This window comes from Lichenostomus cassidix, chromosome 27 (assembly GCF_008360975.1).
Source record: "Lichenostomus cassidix isolate B80296 chromosome 27, HeHo_3.0, whole genome shotgun sequence".
NCBI classification, from domain to species: domain Eukaryota; kingdom Metazoa; phylum Chordata; class Aves; order Passeriformes; family Meliphagidae; genus Lichenostomus; species Lichenostomus cassidix.
In genome coordinates, this window is record NC_139507.1 from 5,082,717 (window position 1) to 5,104,142 (window position 21,426).

General features: G+C 41.2%; 1 protein-coding gene across 3 annotated transcripts in view; it reads left to right on the forward strand.

Moving 5' to 3' along the window:
* SKAP1 (src kinase associated phosphoprotein 1) overlaps positions 1–21,426 on the forward strand; it is a 118,583-nt gene that overhangs the window by 81,736 nt on the left and 15,421 nt on the right. For all 3 annotated transcript variants that reach the window (XM_085083489.1, XM_085083492.1, XM_085083491.1), the window contains 7 exons: positions 2,812–2,889; positions 5,298–5,381; positions 7,625–7,749; positions 9,552–9,615; positions 10,192–10,338; positions 12,400–12,459; positions 15,100–15,206. In XM_085083489.1, coding sequence (XP_084939615.1) covers positions 2,812–2,889; positions 5,298–5,381; positions 7,625–7,749; positions 9,552–9,615; positions 10,192–10,338; positions 12,400–12,459; positions 15,100–15,206 — 665 coding nt within the window. The remainder of the gene's footprint in view (positions 1–2,811; positions 2,890–5,297; positions 5,382–7,624; positions 7,750–9,551; positions 9,616–10,191; positions 10,339–12,399; positions 12,460–15,099; positions 15,207–21,426) is intronic.

A 21,426-nucleotide genomic window follows, 5' to 3' on the forward strand; every position in this document is an offset into this window, starting at 1 on the left:
CAGGTTGGATTCCCATGGGAATTCCCGTGTGATCCCAAATGAAAAAAGGCAGGAATGCAGACGGCGATCCCAAATTCCCGTTTTTTTCTGGGAATTCCCATTCCCCACTTTTCCCCTTTCACTCCCCATCCTCAATTCCAAATCCCACAAACCTCCCAGCCCTGGGATTTCCCAAACCCTCTGGAATTTCCATCCATCCCGGAGTTTTTCCAACAGGAAACATCCAACTCGTTTTTCCCGAAGTTTTTTTCGGGATGGAGGCGCCGAAACCTCATTTATCCCGGGATTGTTGTGATTTTGGGATAACTCGGGAAACTCCCTGATGGAAAAGCTTTCATCCCAAATTTCCCCTGGATCAGGAGACTCAGGAATTCTGGGATTCTCCCTGATCCCAATTCCCGGGAGGAGGGAGGATGGGAAACCCCAAAATTCCCGGATTTCGGCTTTTCCTTGGGATTCCGGATCCTGGGAAGAGCAAAATGGGGGATGAGGAAGTGGGAATTGCAGGAATTTTGGGAAAAATGAGGTGTGGAATTCCGGACTTTGGGAAGAGAAAAACGGGGGAATTGTTGGAATTTTGGGAAAAATGAGTGAATTTCCTCATCCTGCTCCATTTCCTGGCCTCAAAATTCCCAGGAAAATGAGGATTCTGAGGCCTCAAAATTCCTGGGAAATTGAGAATTTAGATGCTGAAACATTCCCAGGAAAATGAGGATTCCAAGGCCCCAAAATTCCCAGGAAAATGAGTTTTTTGAGGCCATTTTCCCAGGAAAATGAGGATTCCAAAGCCATTCCCAGGAAATTGAGGATTCCAAGACCCCAAAATTCCCAGGAAAACGAGTTTTCTGAGGCCATTTTCCCAGGAAATTGAAGATTCCAAGACCCCAAATTCCCAGGAAATTGAGTTTTTGCGGCCATTTTCCTGGGAAATTGAAGATTCCAAGACCCCAAAATTCCCAGGAAATTGAGTTTTTGAGGCCATTTTCCCGGGAAATTGAAGATTCCAAGACCCCAAAATTTCTGGGAAAATGAGGATTCCAAAGCCATTCCCAGGAAATTGAGGATTCAAGACCCCAAAATTCCCAGGAAATCGAGTTTTTGAGGCCATTTTCCCAGGAAATCGAGTTTCTGAGGCCATTTTTCCAGGAAATTGAAGCCTTGGGATAACAAGCAGAGGTCGGCGCGGCTGAACGCTCCGGCGGAGAGCAGAGCTGAGGGAAAATTGGGATTTACGGAGTGACAGAGGGACAGGGAAGGACAGGAATTCATCATGGATCAGGGAACTGATGGGGATGGATGGGGTGGGAGAGCAGGGAGGGAATCAGGGATTTAGGGAATCAAGGATTTAGGGAATCAGGGATTTAGGGAATCAGGGATTGAGGGAATTAGGGAAATAGGGAATTATTTAGGAAATTTTTTAGGGAATGACTTAGGGAATTATTTAGGGAATGATTGATTTAGGGAAATATTTAGGGAATGAATTAGGGAATTATTTAGGGAAATATTTAGGGAATGAATTAGGGAATTATTTAGGGAATTATTTAGGAAAATTTTTTAGGGAATGATTTAGGGAATTATTTAGGGGATGAGTTAGGGAAATATTTAGGGAAATGTTTAGGAAATTATTCAGGGAATTATTTAGGGAAATATTTAGGGAATTTTTTAGGGAATGATTGATTTAGGGAATGAATTAGGGAAGGATTTAGGGAATTATTTAGGGAAATATTTAGGGAATGAATTAGGGAATTATTTAGGGAATTATTTATTTAGGGAAATATTTAGGGAATGAATTAGGGAATGAGTTAGGGAAATAGGGAAATAGGGAAATATTTTGGAAATTTTTTAGGGAATGACTGATCTAGGGAATTTGGAAAATATTTAGGGAATCATTTAGGGAATCAATTAGGGAATTATTTAGGGAATGAATTAGGGAATTATTTAGGGAATGAATTAGGGAAGGATTTAGGGAAATATTTAGGGAATTATTTAGGGAAATATTTAGTAAATTATTTAGGGAAGGATTTAGGGAATGATTTAGGGAAATATTTAGGAAATTAATGATTTAGGGAATGAATTAGGGAATTATTTAGGGAAATATTTAGGGAAGGATTTAGGGAAATGTTTAGGGAAATATTTAGGGAATTATTTCGAGAATTATTTAGGGAAATATTTAGAGAATTATTTAAGGAATTATTTAGGGAATGAATTAGGGAATTATTTAGGGAAACATTTAGATAATTATTTAGGGAATGATTTGGGGAATGATTTAGGGAATTATTAAGAGAATTATTTAGGGAATTATTTAGGGAAATATTTCGCAAGAATTTCCCACACCAATCCCATTCCTCCCCACCTCCCATTTTGGAAAACAAATGGAATTAAGGACCAAATGGAATTAAGGAATAAATGGAATTAAGGAATTAAGGCAAAGCAGCTCCTGCTTTTCCCAGGATAATTCAATTCCAGGATAACCAATTCTGATTGGATCTCTCCCGAGCTGGTTGGGAATTTTTAAGGTCGGAATGGAAAATTCCCTCTGGGATTTCCCGTGCTGCATCCCAAAGGAAGGAAAAAGAGGATTTTTTCCCCTCTTTCCCTAATTTTTCCCATTTTTTTTCCCTTTCCAGATCATCAAATCCATCAGAAAAAATATCCCAAATTATGTCTTCCCCTCTTTCCCTGATTTTTCCCATTTTTTTCCCTTTCCAGATCATCAAATCAATCAGAAAAAAAACTCCAAAGGAACAAAAAAGGAGTTTTTTCCCGATTTTTCCCTCTTTCCACGATTTTCCCTTTATTTTCCCCCCGCAGGGCTGGAGGAGATCCCAAAGCCATTCCAGTTTCCCGGGAATATTTTGAAGCAAGGATACCTGGAGAAGAGATCCCGAGGTAAAACCTGGAATTTTGGGGCTGAGAATCCCAAATTTCCAGACTGAAAAAAGCAGGAAAAAGCTTTTTTTTCCTATGGATTTCTACACAGAATTGGGAAAATCCCAAATTTCCAGACCAAAAAAAGCAGGAAAAACCTTTTTTCCTATGGATTTTCATCACAGAATTAGGGAAAATCCCAAATTTCCAGACTGAAAAAAGCAGGAAAAAGCTTTTTTTTTCTATGGATTTCTACACAGAATTAGGGAAAATCCCAAATTTCCAGACTAAAGCAGGAAAAGGCAATTTCTCCATGGATTTCCACCACAGAATTTCCTGATTTTTCCCCTTTCTGGAGCATCAAATCCATCAGGAAAATCCCAAAGGAACAAGAAGGAATTTTTTTTCCTGTCTTTCCCTCATTTTTCCCTTCTTTCCTAGATTTCTCCCACTTTTCCCATTTTTTTCCTTCCCAGAGCATCAAATCCATCAGAAATTCATCCCAAAGGATTTTCCTCCTCTTTCCCTGATTTTCCTCCTCTTCCTCCATTTTTCTGACTTTTCCTGATTTTTTCCAACTTTCCCCATTTTTCCCCACTTTTCCCATTTTTTCCCATATTTCCCCTCTTCCCCTGATTTTCCCCATTTTCCCCCACTTTTCCACTTTTCCCTTTTCCCACTTTTTTCCCCACTTTCCTCATTTTTTCCCCACTTCCCCTGATTTTTCCCACTTTTCCCATTTTTCCCTTTTTTTCCCATATTTCTCCTCTTCCCCTGATTTTCCCCATTTTTCTCCACTTTTCCCTTTTTTCCCTTTTCCCACTTTTTTCTCCACTTTCCCCATTTTTTCCTCACTTTTCCCATTTTCCCCACTTTTCCCATTTTCCCCCCACTTCCCCTGATTTTTCCCACTTTCCCATTTTTTCCTCACTTTTCCCATTTTTCCCCTCTTCCCCTGATTTTCCCCATTTTTCCCCACTCTTCCATTTTTTCCAGCTTTTCCCATTTTTCCCCACTTTTCCCACTTTTCCCACTTTTCCCATTTTCCCCCCACTTCCCCTGATTTTTCCCACTTTTCCTGGTTTTTCCCCACTTTCCCCATTTTTCCCCCCACTTTTCCCTTTTTTTCCCACTTTCCCCAATTTTTCCCCACTTTCCCACTATTTTTCCCATTTTTTCCCCTCTTCCCCTGATTTTCCCCATTTCCCCCCACTTTTCCATTTTTCCCTTTTCCCACTTTTTTCCCCACTTTCCCGTTTTTCCCCACTTTCCCCATTTTTTCCTCACTTTTCCTATTTTTCCCCACTATTCCCATTTTCCCCCCACTTCCCCTGATTTTCCCCACTTTTCCTGGTTTTTTCCAACTTTTCCCATTTTCCCCAACTTTTCCCATTTTTTCCCACTTTCCCATTTTTTCCCCACTTTTCCATTTTTTCCAACTTTCCCATTTTTTCCCCACTTTCCCCACTTTTTCCCACTTTCCCCACCTTTCCCATTTTTCCCCACTTTCCCCATTTTTCCCATTTTTTCCCCACTTTCCCTGATTTTTCCCACTTGCCCCATTGTTTCCCACTTTTCCCATTTCCCCCCCACTTTTCCCATTTTTTCCCCACTTTTCCCATGTTTTTTCCCCACTTTTCCCATTTTTCCCCACTTTCCCTGTTTTTCCCACTTTTCCCATTTTTCCCCACCTTTCCCATTTTTCCCCACTTTTCCCATTTTTTCCCATTTTTCCCCTCTTCCCCTGATTTTCCCCATTTTTCCCCACTTTCCCACTTTTTCCCCACTTTCCCCATTTTTTCCTCACTTTTCCTATTTTTCCCCACTATTCCCATTTTCCCCCCACTTCCCCGATTTTTCCTACTTTTCCGGGTTTTTCCCTACTTTTCCCATTTTTTCCCATTTTTTCCCATTTTTCCCATTTTTTCCCACTTTTCCCATTTTTTCCCATTTTCCCCCCTTCCCCTGATTTTCCCCATTTTTCCCCACTCTTCCGTTTTTTCCAGCTTTTCCCATTTTTCCCCACTTTCCCCACTTTTCCCATTTTCCCCCCACTTCCCCTGATTTTCCCCACTTTTCCTGGTTTTTTCCAACTTTTCCCATTTTCCCCAACTTTTCCCATTTTTTCCCACTTTGCCATTTTCCCCACTTTTCCATTTTTTCCAACTTTCCCATTTTTTTCCCCACTTTCCCCACTTTTTCCCACTTTCCCCACTTTTCCCATTTTTCCCCACTTTCCCCATTTTTCCCCCACTTTTCCCATTTTTTCCCCTCTTCCCCTGATTTTTCCCATTTTTTCCCAATTTTTCCCATTTTTCCCCTCTTCCCCTGATTTTTCCCACTTTCCCCATTTTTCCCCACTTTTCCCAGTTTTTTTCCCCACCTTTCCCATTTTTTTTCCCACTTTTCCCGTTTCTCTCCCGTTCCAGAGCCCAGTTTTTTCGGCTCCGAGTGGCACAAGCGCTGGTGCATCCTCACCCAGCGGAGCTTCCTCTACTTCTCCAGCGAAAAAAGTGAGTTGGAAACCAAATTCCCAAATCTTGGGAAAGGAAAATAGCAATGGAATAAAATCTGATTTCATGGAAAAACTGCAATTCCCATGGGAAATGGAAATTCCTCTGGGAAAATTCAATTTCAAGGTCCTGAAAGGGAAAATATCTTTTTTTCTCCACTTTTTTTTTTCTCATTTTTCCCTCATTTTTTTCCCCTCATTTTTTCCTCATTTTTCCTCATTTTTCCCTCATTTGTTCCTCATTTTTCCCTCATTTTTCCCTCATTTTTCCCTCATTTTTCCCTCATTTTTCCCTCATTTTTCCCCTCATTTTTCCCTCAATTTTTTCCTCATTTTTTTCCTCATTTTTTCCTCATTTTTTCCTAATTTTTCCCTCATTTTTTCTCATTTTTTCCTCAATTTTTTCCTCATTTTTCCCTCATTTTTTCCTCATTTTTTCCTCATTTTTTCCTCATTTTTTTCCTCATTTTTCCCTCATTTTTTTCCTTATTTTTTCCTTATTTTTTCCTCAATTTTTTCCTCATTTTTTCCTCATTTTCCTCATTTTTCCCTCATTTTTTCCTCATTTTTTCCTCAATTTTTTCCTCATTTTTTCCTCATTTTTCCCTCATTTTCCCCTCAATTTTTTCCTCATTTTTTCCTCATTTTTTCCTCATTTTTCCCTCATTTTTTCCTCAATTTTTTCCTCATTTTTCCCTCATTTTTTCTCATTTTTTTCCTCAATTTTTCCCTCATTTTTTCCTCATTTTTCCCTCATTTTTTCCTCATTTTTCCCTCATTTTTCTCATTTTTTCCTCATTTTTCCCTCATTTTTCCCTCATTTTTTCTCATTTTTTCCTCATTTTTCCCTCATTTTTCCCTCATTTTTTCCTCATTTTTCCCTCATTTTTCTCATTTTTTCCTCATTTTTCCCTCATTTTTCCCTCATTTTTTCTCATTTTTTCCTCATTTTTTCCTCATTTTTTCCTCATTTTTTCCTCATTTTTCCCCTCAATGAGGAAAAAAAAAAAAGGACAGGAATGAAAGAATTCCAAGTTTTCCACGATTTCCAGGCATGTCTGGCAATGGAATTTCCCAGCCTTGGGAATTCATGGATTTCCTCCTTTCTGCCCCAAAAACCAGCAGGAAAATTTAGGAAAAAACCACCCAAATCCTTGGGAATCAACTTCAGCATTTTTCCAGCTCTTTTTTCCAAGGATTTCCTGAGTTTTTTAATCCCAAAAAAAAATTCCCAATTCCTCCATTCCCAGCAGGAATCCAAGGGTTGGGATTCGGGAATTCCCAGGGTTGGGATTTTTGGGGTTTTTTTGGGAAAAACTTTGGGAATTTGGGAATTGTTATGGAAAATTTATAATATTCCCTTGGGATTTTTTTTCCCCCCTTGGAAAAAAGGGAATTTTCCAGACTTTTCCCTGTAATTTTCCAGTCATTCCAATTTCCAGGAGTTTTCCAACTATTTCCCTTTCCCAAAATTTTCCACCCATTTATCCCATTTCCCAGAATTTTCCATCCATTCCCAATTTCCTAGATTTTCCCACCCATTTCCCTTTCCTGGAATTTTCCATCCATTTTCCTTTTCTGGAATTTTCCAGCAATTTCCATTTCCTAGATTTTCCACAATATCCATTTCCCAAAATTTTCCACCCATTTCCCATTTCCCAAATTTTCCACAATTTCCCTTTCCCAAAATTTTCCACCATTCCCATTTCCCGGAATTTTCCACCCATTTTCCTTTTCTGGAATTTTCCAGCCATTTCCATTTCCCAGAATTTTCCACAATTTCCATTTCCCAAAATTTTCCATCCATTTCCCTTTTCTGGAATTTTCCACCATTTCCATTTCCCAGTATTTTCCACTATTTCCCTTTTCCAAAATTTTCCACAATTTCCATTTCCCAGATTTTCCCAGTCATTCCAATTTCCCAAATTTTTCCAGCCATTTCCCTTTCCCAAAATTTTCCACCCATTTTCCTTTTCTGGAATTTTCCACCATTTCCATTTCCCAGAATTTTCCACCATTCCCATTTCCCGGAATTTTCCATCCATTCCCAATTTCCTAGATTTTCCCACCCATTTCCCATTTCCAGATTTTTCCACCCAATTCCCATTTCCCGGAATTTCCCATCCTCACTTTCCCTCCCTGAATCAAAACCTTTTCACCACATCCAGGAGTGGGAGGAAAAAAAAAAAAAAAAAAAAAAGGCAAAAAATTCCCAAATTTTCTCGGAATTCCCTTTTTTTCCAGGCAAACAACCCAAAGGCAACTTTCCCATCGAGAACTACAGCGCTCGGCTGAATCCCCAACTCCGGAAAGATTCCCGGAAAAAATGTTCCTTCGAGTTGGTTTGTCCTGGAAAACGATCCTACGAGGTGGGAAAAATGGGAATTTTAGGGGAAAATGGGAATTTGGGGGAGAAAAATGGGAATTTTGGGGGAAAAAATGGAATTTTGGGGAGGAAAATGGGAATTTAGGAGGGAAAATGGGAATTTTTGGGAGAAAATGGGAATTTTGGGGGAAAATGGGAATTTAGGGGGGAAATGGGAATTTGGGGGAGAAAAAGGGAATTTGGGGGGAAAAAGGGAATTTAGGAGGGAAAATATGGGAATTTTGGGTGGAAAAATGGGAATTTAGGGGGAAAAATGGGCATTTAGGGGGAAAAATGGGAATTTAGGGGGGAAAATGGGAATTTAGGGGGGAAAATGGGAATTTAGGAGGGAAAATGGGAATTTTGGGGGAAAAATGGGAATTTTCCTGGCAAAAAATCCCAATTCCAGGTGTGGAGGGTGAGGGAATTTGGGATTTGGGATCTGAAAATTCCTGGGGAATTCCCAATTTTTTGGAGGGGAGGTTTCCCAAAATGGAAAGGATTTTTCATCCCTGGAAAATCCTGGCTTGGGATCTGAACATCCTGGGCAGGTTGGGAATGTCCATGGATTGCCATTGGAATTGTTTCCACGGATTTCCATCGATTTCCATGGATTTCCATCAGAGTTATTTCCATATGAATTATTTCTGTGGATTTCCATTGGAATGATTTCCATGGAATTCCAATGATTTCCATCAGAATTATTTCCACGAATTTCCATGACTTTCCATCTATTTCCATCGGAATTATTTCCATGGATTTCCACCTGAATTATCCACATCCCAAATCCAAGGACAACCAATTCCCAAATCCAAGGATAACAAATTCCCAAATCCAAGGACAACCAATTCCCAAATCCCTGGATAATGAATTCCCAAATCCACGGAAAACCCATTCCCAAATCCATAGATAACAAATTCCCAAATCCCTAGATAACTAATTCCCAAATCTATAGATATCAAATTCCCAAATCCATAGATAAGGAATTCCCAAATCCAAGGATAATGAATTCCCAAATCCCTGGATATCAAATTCCCATCCCATATTCCTGGCTAACCAATTCCCAAATCCACAGAAAACCAATTCCCAAATCCCTGGATAACAAACTCCCAAATCCATGGATATCAAATTCCCAAATCCCTGGCTAATGAAATCCCAAATCCCTGGATAACAAATTCCTGCAAAATTCCTGGCTAACGAGTTCCCAAATCCGTGGATAACCAATTCCCAAATTCCCGGATAACAAATTCCCAAATCCCTGGATATCAAATTCCCATCCCAAATCCAAGGATAACAAATTCCCAAATCCCCAGATAACCAATTCCCAAATCATGGAGAACTAATTCCCAAATCCCTGGATAACCAATTCCCAAATCCCTGGATATCAAATTCCCATCCCAAATCCACGGATAACCAATTCCCAAACCCAAGCATAACCAATTCCCAAATCCACAGGTAAGGAATTCCCAAATCCCTGGATAACAAACTCCCAAATCCACGGATAATGAGTTCCCATCCCAAATTCCTGGCTAACCAATTCCCAAATTCCTGGCTAACCAATTCCCAAATCCATGGATAACCAATTCCCAAATTCCCGGCTAACCAATTCCCAAATCCACGGATAACAAATTCCCAAATCCAAGGATAACAAATTCCTAAATTCCTGGCTAACCAATCCCAAATTCCCAGCTAACCAATTCCCAAATCCGTGGATAACTAATTCCCAAATTCCCGGCTAACCCATTCCCAAATTCCCAGATATCCAATTCCCAAATTCCCGGCTAACCCATTCCCAAATTCCCGCAGTTCACAGCTCCCAGTGCCACCGAGGCTCAGGACTGGGTGGAGCAAATCCAATTCCTCCTCAAGGGTGAGTCCCAAATTTTATTTTTTTTGGGGAATATTTTGAGGGATCATCCCAGAAACTCTTCCCTCCATCCACATCTGGATTTGTGAGGAATTTTTCCGGAGAAAATTCCAGAAATTCTCCGGAAATCCCAGTCGGCATCGCTGCAGGATTCACCGTTGGATTTGGGATTTTTCCTTGGGATTTTCCATCTTTCTTTGGATTTTTCCTTCATTTTTCCACCTCTTTCCAGGCTCAGGGTTTGGAATTCCATCCAACCCCTCTGGAATTGGGAGATTCCCTGGATTTCATCCCATTTTTCCTCTTTCCCACCTGGATTTATGTGGAGTTGCTGGAGACAGAGGAAATTCCAGAAAAACCCTCTGGAACCTTCTGGAAAATCCCAGAAATTCTCTGGGATTCACGATCAGATTTGGGATTTTTCCTTGGGATTTTCCATCTTTCTTTGGGTTTTTCCATCCTTTTTCCCTGTTTTCTCCGGCTCAGGGTTTGGAATTCCATCCCAACCCCTCTGGAATTGCCAGAATTCCCAATTTTCCATTTGTTTTTCCATCTGGTTTTTCCCGGTTTTCCTTCCAGACTTGACCTCCCTGACAATTCCCTGCGACGAGGAGGAGGAGGAGGAGGAGGAGGAAAGTTCGGATTCCATGGGAAATTCCCAAAATTCCACCCTGATCCAGGAAGAGCCAATGGCGGAAGGAGATGATATCTATGAGGTGCTGCCAGGTGAGCTCCAAAATTCCCAAAATTCCATGGAAAATCGGGAATAAAACTCAGCCATTCCCACATTTCCTGAGGTCAAAACACCCTAAAATCCCAAATTTCCATGGAAAATTGGGAATAAACTTCAGCCATTCCCACATTTCCGAGTTCAAAACACCCAAAATTCCCAATTTTTCCCAATTTTCCCTGGGAAATTGGGAATAAACTTCAGCCATTCCCAAATTTCTGAGGTCAAAAAACCCAAAATTCCCAATTTTTTCCCTGGAAAATCAGGAATAAATCTCAGCCATTCCCACACCGATGGTCATTCCCAAGAAAAAAATCCCAATTTTCTCCTGGGGATCTCCAAATCCCCAACACTGAAATCCAGGATTTTTCCCCAAAAACCCCCAAAAAAACCCCAAGAAAAAATCCCAATTTTCTCCTTGGAATCCCTAAATCCCCAACGTTGAACTCCAGGATTTTTCCCACTTTTACCCCAAAAAAACTGCCAAAAAATCCCAGGAAAAAAATCCCAATTTTCTCCTTGTAATCTCCAAATTGCCAACATTGAAATCCAGAATTTTCCCCCAAAAAAACTCAAGAAAAAAGTTCCAATTTTCTCCTCAGAATCCCCAAATCCCCAACACTGAAATCCAGGATTTTTCCCAAAAAAATCCCAAAAAAAACAGAAAAAAATCCCAATTCCCTCCCTCCTTCCCTTCCCCATCGACAAACCGCCGCGGAACAAAAACCAGGAATCAAAAAAAACCCAAAAAAAAAAAAACCAAAAAAAACCCCATAATTTCCTCGGCGAAGCCGTTAAGGAACTTTTACGCAAACAGAGGCGGCGAAGGGAAAATAAAATTTCACAGCCGATCAAGTTTTCCAATTTCCCGGCCAGGATTGCGCTGGGAATGTTCAATTAGGAGTGAAGGTGTTCGGCGAGGAGCGACGGGAACTTTATCGAGTGGAAAATTGAATCAAATTGCTCCATTAAAAGCCAAACTCCGCCGGGAATCTTCCGCAGCCTCCCGGGAGGAGATCCGCGCCACTCGGAGAGGAACTTTTTAAATCTTTTTTTTACCTTTTTTTTACCTTTTTTTTACCTTTTTAAAACTTTTTATCCTTTTTTTTTTCCTTTTTCCCCTTTTTTTATCCTTTTTTCCCCATTTTTTTCCATTTTTTTATCCTTTTCCCCCCCTTTTTTCCCCTTTTATTCCTCTTTTCCCCCCTTTTTCCCATTTTTTCCAATTTTCCCCTTTTTCCCCCTTTTTTCCCATTTTATCCCCTTTTTTTATCCTTTTTTCCCCATTTTCTCCATTTTTTCCCCCTTTTTCTCCATTTTTTCCCCCTTTTTTTCCCTTTTTTCCCCATTTTTTTCCAATTTTCCCCTTTTTTCCCCTTTTTTTCTTTTTTCCCCTTTTTTTCCTTTTTCCCATTTTTTATCCTTATTTCCCATTTTTTCCCCTTTTTTCCCATTTTATCCCCTTTTTTATCCTTTTTTTCCCCTTTTTCCCCATTTTTCCCTTTTTTATCCTTTTTTCCCATTTTTTCCCCATTTTTTCCCCTTTTTTCCCCTTTTTTCCCCTTTTTCCCCCTTTTTTCCATTTTTTCTGCTTTTTTTCTTTTTTATCCCTTTTTTCCCCTTTTTTCTCCATTTTTTCCCTTTTATTCCCTCTTTTCCCTTTTTTCCCTTTTTCCCCCCTTTTTTCCTTTTTTCCCTTTTTTTCCTATTTCTTTTGTCGGAGGGAGAGCCTGGAGTTGTGTTTTCTGGAGTTTTTTGGAGTTTTCCAGAGTTTTCTGGGGGTTTCTGGGGTTTTATGGAGTTTTATGGAAGTTTCTTGATGGTTTCCCTGGTTTTCCCTTTTTTTTCCCCCTTTTCTTCCCTGATTTTTCCCATTTTCTCCCTGATTTTTCCCCAATTTTTCCCTGATATTTTTCCCATTTTCTCCCTGATTTTTTCCCATTTTCTCCCTGATATTTTTCCCCAGTTTTTCCCTGATTTTTCCCCAGTTTTCCCCTGATTTTTTCCCTGTTTTTTCCCTGATTTTTCCTTGATTTTCCCACTGTTTTTCCCCCCAGACGAGGACCCTGAGCCGCCATTCCCGGAGGATGAGGAGGATTTCGGGGTCGAGGAAAAGGGTGAGATCCACAGGAATTCCAGGATTGTGGGAATGGTTTGGGATTTTGGTGGTGGTGATGAAAAACTCGGAAAACGGGAAAATTCCTGGAGAATTCCTGGAGAATTCCAGGAGAATTCCTGGAGAGTTTCGGGAGAATTCCAAGAGAATTTTGGGAGAATTCTGTGAGAATTCCAGGAAAATTCCAGGATAATTTTAGGAGAATTCCTGAAGAATTGTGGGAGAATTCCAGGAGAATTCCAGGGAGCCAATGGGGGAAACTCTTCCCAATGGAAATTCCATTCCCAGTGGGAAATTCCATTCCCAATTCTTCCCACAATTTCCCAGCTTTTCCCAAAATTTCCCAGCTCTTCCCACAATTTTCCTGTTAATCCCAAAATTTCCCAATTCTTCCCACAATTTTTCTGTTGATCCCAAAACTTCCCAGCTCTTTAGATTATTTTCTTGTTGATCCCAAAATTTCCCAACTTTTCCCACAATTTTCCATTTCTTCCCACAATTTTCCATCTCATCCCAAAATTTCCCAATTCTTTCCATGATTTTCTTGTTGATCCCAAAATTTCCCAATTCTTCCCACAAGTTTCCAGCTCTTCCCACAATTTTCCAGCTTTTCCCACAATTTCCCATATCTTCCCACAATTTTCCAGCTCTTCCCAAAATTTCCAGCTCTTCCCACAATTTTCCTGTTAATCCCAAAATTTCCCAATTCTTCCCACAATTTTCCCATTGATCCCAAAATTTCTCAGCTCTTTCCATTATTTTCTTGCTGATCCCAAAACTTCCCAACTTTTCCCACAGTTTTCCATTTCTTCCCACAATTTTCCTGTTGATCCCAAAATTTCCAAATTCATTCCATGATTTTCTTGTTGATCCCAAAATTTCCCAGCTTTTCCCACAATTTCCCAATTCTTTCCACAATTTTCCTGTTATTCCCATAATTTTTCAGCTCTTCCCAAAATTTCCCATTTCTTCCCACAATTTTCCCAGCTCTTCCCAAAATTTCCAGCTCTTCCCACAATTTTCCTGTTGATCCCAAAATTTCCCAGCTCTTTCCATGACTTTCTTGTTGATCCCAAAATTTCCCAACTTTTCCCACAGTTTCCCATCTCTTCTCACAATTTCCTGATTCTTCCCACAATTTCCCATCTCTTCCCAAAATTTCCCAGCTCTTCCCACAATTTCCCATCTCTCCCCACAATTTCCCAGTTTTCCCCACAATTTCCCAGCTTTTCCCCCAATTCCCATCTCTTCCCAAGCTCCACTTCCCGATTTTCCATCTCCCAATTCCCGATTTTCCCACCTCCTCCCAAACTCCTCCTCCTCCCTCCCCTCCTATTCCCATCCCAATTTTTTCCTCTCCTTCAATCCTCTCCCAACGACTCATCCCGGATTTCGGTTTTTATTAATTCCCGGAAATTCCCAGAGTCCCCAAATAATTCGGGAATTTCCCGGCGGGGTCGTTCCCGGAGTTTTGCGACTTCCCAACTCAATATTCCGGGAATGAAATTCCGGTTTTTTGCTCCCTGGGATCCAATCAGCTGCGATTCCCGAGGCTCCTGAGCCACATTTCCCGGGATTGGATCGGAGAGGATGGAACGCTCTGGAAATCCTAAAAAATCCTAAAAATTCTGGGGTTTCTGGGTTGGATTCCTGATGGGAAAGAGCTCCAGAAATCCCAAAAATCCTGATTTTTCCCGATGGGATTTTCCAGAGGGTTCCCATGGTGGAAAGAGCCCCAGAAATCCTAAAAACCCCCTAAAATTCCCATATTTGCAGGATTTAATTTTCCAGAGGAATTCCATGGTGGAAAGAACCCCAGAAATCCAAAAAAATCCCAAATTTTCCAGAGGGATCCCAAGGTAGAAAGAACCCCAGAAATCCCAGAATTCTGGATTTTCTGGATTGGATTTTCCAGAGAGATCCTGAGGTGGAAAAGCCCCAGAAATCCCAAAAATCCCAAATTTTCCAGGTTGGATTTTCCAGGGGAATCCCATGGTGGAAGAGACCCAAAAATCCCAAAAATCCTGATTTTCCAGGTTGGATTTTCTGGAGGGATCCTGAGGTGGAAGAACCCCAGAAATCCCAAAAATCCCAAATTTTCCAGGTTGGATTTCCAGAGGGATCCCATGGTGGAAGAAACCCAAAAATCCCGAATTTTCCAGAGGGATCCCGAGGTGGAAAAGCCCCAGAAATCCCAAAAATTCTGGATTTTCAGGATTGGATTTTCCAGATGGGATTTTCCAGAGGGATCCCAAGGTGGAAGGAGTCCCAGAAATCCCAAAAATCCTGATTTTTCCAGATGGGATTTTCCAGAGGAATCCAATCGGGGAAAGAACCCCAGAAATCCCAAAAATCCCAAATTTCCCAGAGGGATCCCGAGGTGGAAAGAGCCCCAGAAATTCCAAAAATCCCAGATTTTCCAGGTTGGATTTCCAGAGGAATCCCATAGTGGAAAGAACCCTAGAAATCCCAAAAATCCCAAATTTTCCAGGGCGATCCCAAAGTAGAAAGAACCCCAGAAATCCCGAAAATCCTGATTTTTCCAGATGGGATTTTTTCTAGGATGTTTCCAGGATGGATTTCTGGGATGTTTCCGGGATGGATTTTCGGGATAATCCCATTTTTTCCCCCTTTTCCCCAGAATTTTGGGATTATTCCCATTTCTACCAAGGCCTTTGGGATTGCAGCGCCGACAATCCCGACGAGCTTTCCTTCCGCCGCGGCGACATCATCCGCATCCTCAGCAAGGTGGGAATTTGGGGGATTTTGTGGGGTTTTTGGGGGAATTTTGTGGGGATTTTGTGGGGATTTTATGGGGATTTTTTTTTTTATTTTGTAGGAATTTTATGGGAATTTTTTGGCATTTTTATGGGGATTTTCTGTGACTTTATGGCCATTTTATGGGATTTTATGGGAATTTTTTTTTAATTTTGTGGGAATTTCATGGGAATTTTACAGGCATTTTATGGGAATTTTTTGGGCAATTTTATGGGGATTTTATGGGATTTTATGGGGATTTTATGGGAATTTTTTTGAATTTTGTGGGAATTTCATAGGAATTTTATGGGATTTTTTTTATTTTATGGGATTTTATGGAGATTTTATGGGAAACTTTTTGAATTTTGTGGGAATTTTATGGGAATTTTATGGGATTTTTTTGGCAATTTTATGGGGATTTTATGGGATTTTAAGTGATTTTATGGTGATTTTATGGGATTTTATGGGGATTTTTAAAAACTTTGTGGGAATTTCATAGGAATTTTATGAGCATTTTATGGGAATTTTTTGCGATTTTATGGGCATTTTATGGGGATTTTATGGGTTTTTAATGGGATTTTATGGGAATTTTTTTAATTTTGTGGGAATTTCATAGGAATTTTATGAGCATTTTATGGGAATTTTTGGGCAATTTTATGGGCATTTTATGGGAATTTTATGGGCATTTTTAAAATTTTTATGAGAATTTTTTTAATTTTATGGGATTTTATGGGGATTTTATGGGAATTTTATGGGAATTTTGTGGGGATTTTATGGGAATTTTATGGGAATTTTATGGGGATTTTATGGGGATTTTATGGGAATTTTTTTTTTAATTGTATGGGAATTTTTTGAATTTTTTTTTTTAATTTTATAGGATTTTATGGGATTTTTTTGGGATCAGGGCTTGTTTTCAACCTCGGGACGAGCATTAGGAATTTTCTGGGATTTAGCTTCATTTCCAATGTGGAAAACAGGAGAAAATCACTCAAAATTAGGATTTTAAATTAAATTAATTATGGGAGGGAGGCTGGACCCGACTTTGCTGTTCCTAATCCCAATCCCAATCCCAATCCCAAAACTTGTTTTGAACCCAAACATGACCCAGGAATGGGAATGAATTTGGGGGATTGTTGAATTGAATATGGGGTTTCATATTTATGGGGTTTTTACAGTGCGTTTTATGGGGTTTTCATTGTGCCCTTTATGGGATTTTGCCATGACTTTTATGGGATTTTCATCATGGTTTTTATGGGGTTTTTGCCATGCCGTTTATGGGATTCTTGCCATGTCCTTTATGGGATTTTTGCCATGCCCTTTATGGGGATTTTTCCATGACTTTTATGGGATTTCTGCCATGCCCTTTATGGGGGTTTTTGCCATGTTTTTAATGGGATTTTTACCACGTTTTTAATGGGTTTTTGCCATGCCCTTTATGGGATTTTTTCCATGTCTTTTATGGGATTTTCACCATGCCCTTTATGGGCTTTTCACACTACCCTTTATGGGGTTTTTGCCATGATTTTTCTGGGATTTTTGCCATGTTCTTTATGGGGTTTTTGTCATTATATTTATGGGGTTTTTCCCATGCTTTTTATGGGATTTTTCCCATGATATTTATGGGGTTTTGCCATGTCCTTTATGGGGTTTTCATGATGCCCTTTATGGGATTTTTGCTGTGCCCTTCATGGGATTTTTCTATGTCTTTTATGGGGTTTTTGCCATGATCTTAATCGGTTTTTTGCCATGTTTTTAATAGGATTTTTGCCATGTTTTTAATGGGGATTTCACCATGTTTTTAATGGGGCTTTCACCATGCCCTTTACGGGGTTTTTGCCATGTTTATAATGGGGTTTTGCTATGCCATTTATGGGATTTTTTGCCATGATCTTAATGGGGTTTTTGTCATGTTTTTAGTGGGTTTTTTTGCTGCCCCTTATGGGGTTTTGCCATGTTTATAATGGGATTTTGCTATGCCATTTATGGGATTTTTTGCCATGATTTTAATGGGTTTTTGTCATGTTTTTAATGGGATTTTTGTCATGTTTTTAATGGGGTTTTGCCATGCCCTTTATGGGTTTTTTTGCCTTTTCCCCCCCAAACCTTGGGATGCCCTTTGGTGTTTTTCCAACCTCTTTGTCCCCAAGGAATGGCGACAAGGACAGCTGGAACTGGTCTGACTGGTTTGACTGGTTTTTATGGGATTTCCCTGATTGTTATCGGGTTTTGCCGGATTTAACTGGTTTTGTGTTCACCAACCGGAAAAGGTTGAGGTGACCCTGGAGCTGGAATTCCAGAGGGGAAAACACCTCCTGGCCTTGTCCGGAGGGAATTTTCCATAAAAAAACTGGGATTGGGGTGGGTTTGGTGTTTGCCTTAAAAACCGAGGATCAGGTTTGGTGGTTTGCCTTAAAAAACAAGGATCAGGTTTGGTGTTTTCTGTAAAAAAAAGGATCAGGTTTGGTGTTTTCCATGAAAAATGAGGATCAGGTTTGGTGTTTTCCATAAAAAACAAGGATCAGGTTTGGTGTTTTCCATAAAAACAAAGATCTAGATGGGTTTGGTGTTTTCTGTAAAAAAATGAGGATCAGGTTTGGTGTTTTCCATGAAAAACAAGGATTGGGGCAGTTTGGTGTTTCCTGTAAAAAACAAGGATCAGGTTTGGTGTTTTCCATGAAAAACGAGGATCAGAGCTGGATCAATGTCACACAATTCCGGAATTGTGAATTCCTGTGGCAAATTCCCAATTTGGGATCGATTTAGGGTCTCATTCCCTGTCTGGTCACCCCATTCCTGTATTTATCCATGGGATGACACCAAGATCAATCCCGGGGATCCATCCCTGTCCCCTTGGTGTCACTTCAGGAATTCTGGAATTGCAAATTCCCAATTTGGGATCAATTTAGGGTCTCATTCCCCTATTTTTCCATGGGATGACACCAAGGTCCATCCCTGGGATCCATCGCTGTCCCCACAATTCCAACCCGGAATCACTGCAGGAATTCCGTAATTGCAAATTCCCAATTTGGGATCGATTTAGGGTCTAATTCCCCTATTTTTCCACGGGATGACACCAAAATCCATCCCTGTCCCCACAATTCCAACCCGGAATCACTGCAGGAATTCCAGAATTGCGAATTCCCAATTTGGGATCAATTTAAGATCTCATTCCCTGTCTGGTTACCCCATTCCCATATTTTTCCACGAGATGACACCAAATCCATCGCTGTCCCCACAACTCCAACGCAGAGTCGCCGCAGGAATTCCAGAATTGAGAATTCCCATTACAAATTCCCAATTTGGGATCGATTCAGGGTCTAATTCCCATATTTTTCCACGGGATGACACCAAATCCATCCCTTGGATCCATCCCTGTCCCCACAATTCCAACGCGGAGTCACCGCGGGAATTCCAGAATTGAGAATTCCCATTACAAATTCCCAATTTGGGATCAATTTAGGGTCTCATTCCCATATTTTTCCACGGGATGACACCAAATCCATCCCTGTCCCCATAGTTCCAACCCGGAATCGCCGTGGGAATTCTGGAATTGCGAATTCCCAATTTGGGATCAATTTAGGGTCTCATCCCCACCTCATCCCCATATTTTTCCATGGGATGACACCAAACCCATCCCTGTCCCCACAACTCCAACGCGGAGTCGCCGCGGAAATTCCAGAATTGAGAATTCCCATAACAAATTCCCAATCTGGGATCGATTCAGCGTCTAATTCCCATATTTTTCCACGGGATGACACCAAACCCATCCCTGTCCCCACAATTCCAACGCGGAGTCGCTGCGGGAATTCCAGAAGTGAGAATTCCCATTACAAATTCCAAATTTGGGATCGATTTAGGGTCTAATTCCCCATATTTTTCCACGGGATGACACCAAATTCATCCCTTGGATCCATCCCTGTCCCCACAACTCCAACCCGGAGTCGCCGCGGGAATTCCAGAATTGAGAATTCCCATTATAAATTCCCAATTTGGGATCGATTCAGTGTCTAATTCCCCTATTTTTTCATGGGATGACACCAAACCCATCCCTGTCCCCACAATTCCAACGCGGAGTCACCGCGGGAATTCCAGAATTGAGAATTCCCATAACAAATTCCCAATTTGGGATCGATTTAGGGCCTCATCCCCACCTCATCCCCATATTTTTCCACGGGATGACACCAAACCCATCCCTGTCCCCACAACTCCAACCCCCGAGTCGCCGCGGGAATCCCGCCGCCCCCGGCAGCTCCAGATTGCGGCGACTCCCCGGCTCGGAACCGATGGATCCCGAGAGCTTTCCCGCCGTAAATTCCGGATGCCGAGGGCGGAGAGGGAGAGGAGGAGGAGGAGGTGTTGGAAGAGCTCTCTGCTCACTCAGCCGCGCTTTAATTTCCTTTTCAATCTTGTCCCAATTAATTTCGCGGAATTAATCTCGCCGCGCCTCAGCGGGAAGGAGGGGATGGGAGAGAATCCCATCTGGCGCTCTCCCGGCGCTCCGGGGCTGTCCGGAATTCCCGGGAAAAATTGGGGAAAAAGTGGACGCTGGGAGGTGGAGGGTGGAGGGAATGGAGGGAGGGAGTTTGGGGGATTGGTGAGGGTGGGAAATGTTGGGAATTGTGGGATTTTTGAGGGTGGAAATGTTGGGAATTGTGGAATTTCTGAGACTGGAAAACACTGGGAATTGTGGGGTTTCTGAGGGTGGAAAACTTTGAGAATCTTGGGATTTCTGAGGCTGGGAAATGATGGGAATTGTGGGATTTCTGAGGCTGGAAAACTTTGGGAATTGTGGGATTTCTGAGGGTGGAAAACTCTGGGAATTGTGGGATTTCTGAGAGTGGAAAACTCTGGAAATTGTGGAATTTCTGAGGGTGGAAAAATCTGGGAATCATGGAATTTCTGAGGTGGGAAATGTTGGGAATTGTGGAATTTCTGAGGGTGGAAAACTTTGGGAATTTTGGGATTTCTGAGGCTGGAAATGTTGGGAATCGTGGGATTTCTGAGGGTAGAAAACTCTGGGAATTGTGGGATTTCTGAGTGTGGAAAACTTTGGGAATTGTGGGATTTCTGAGAGTGGAAAACTCTGAGAATCTTGGGATTTCTGAGGCTGGGAAATGATGGGAATTGTGGGATTTCTGGGGGTGAAAAACTCTGGGAATTGTGGGATTTCTGAGGGTGGGAAATGTTGGGAATTGTGGAATTTCTGAGAGTGGAAAACTTTGGGAATTCTGGGATTTCTGAGAGTGGAAAACTTTGGGAATTGTGGGATTTCTGAGGCTGGAAAATGCCTCCAAGCTAAGAGAGATTCTAGCAGGTGAAGGGAATTGAGGCAGGAAATTGTGGAATTTCTGAGGCTGGAAGATGCTGGGAATTTTGGAATTCCTGAGGCTGGAAAACACCTCCAAACTGGGAGAGATTCCGGAGGGTGGAGGGAATCAAGGCAGGGAATCCTGGGATTTTTGAGGCTGGAAAATGCTGGGAATCATGGAATTTCTTGGGCTGGAAAATGCTCCAAACTGGGATCAATCCCCACCACGGCAACCAACCCCATCCAGGTGTTCCTTGGGCAATTCCAGGGAAATTGGAATAGCCAGGAATTCCGGGAATTCCGCTTCAGAGGGTTCTCATCCCCCAAATCCCTGGGATGGAACACCGGGAATTCAGTTGGGAATGGGGAGAAGTCATTCCTCTTCCCTGGAATTATTTTATTTTTATTTTTATTTTTATTTTTATTTTTATTTTTATTCCCTGGAATGTTTTCTCCAGGCTGGGATAAAGCATGGAGCAATGTGGGATAATGGGAATTTTCCCTGCCCGTGGTGGAGAGTGGGAATGGATGGGATTGAAGCATTTCCCAATCCATCCCAGAATTCCAAAAAATCCCAGAAAAATCATGGAAAAATCATGGAAAAATCACAGGAAAAGCACAGGAAAATCACAGAAAAATTCCCGAAAAATAGCCCAAAAATCCCAAAAAAAGTCCCTGAGAAATCCCGAAGAAATCCTGGGAAAATCCCAGAAAAATCCCCCAAAAAATCCCTGAGAAATCCCCAAAAAAATCCTGGGAAAATCCCAGAAAAATCCCCCAAAAATAGCCAAAAAATCCCCTGAAAAATCCTGCAAAAATCCCAGGAAAAAAAAAAAAATCCCAGAAAAACCCCCCCAAAATCCCCAAAAAAATCCTGCAAAAATCCCTCCAAAAATCCCATAA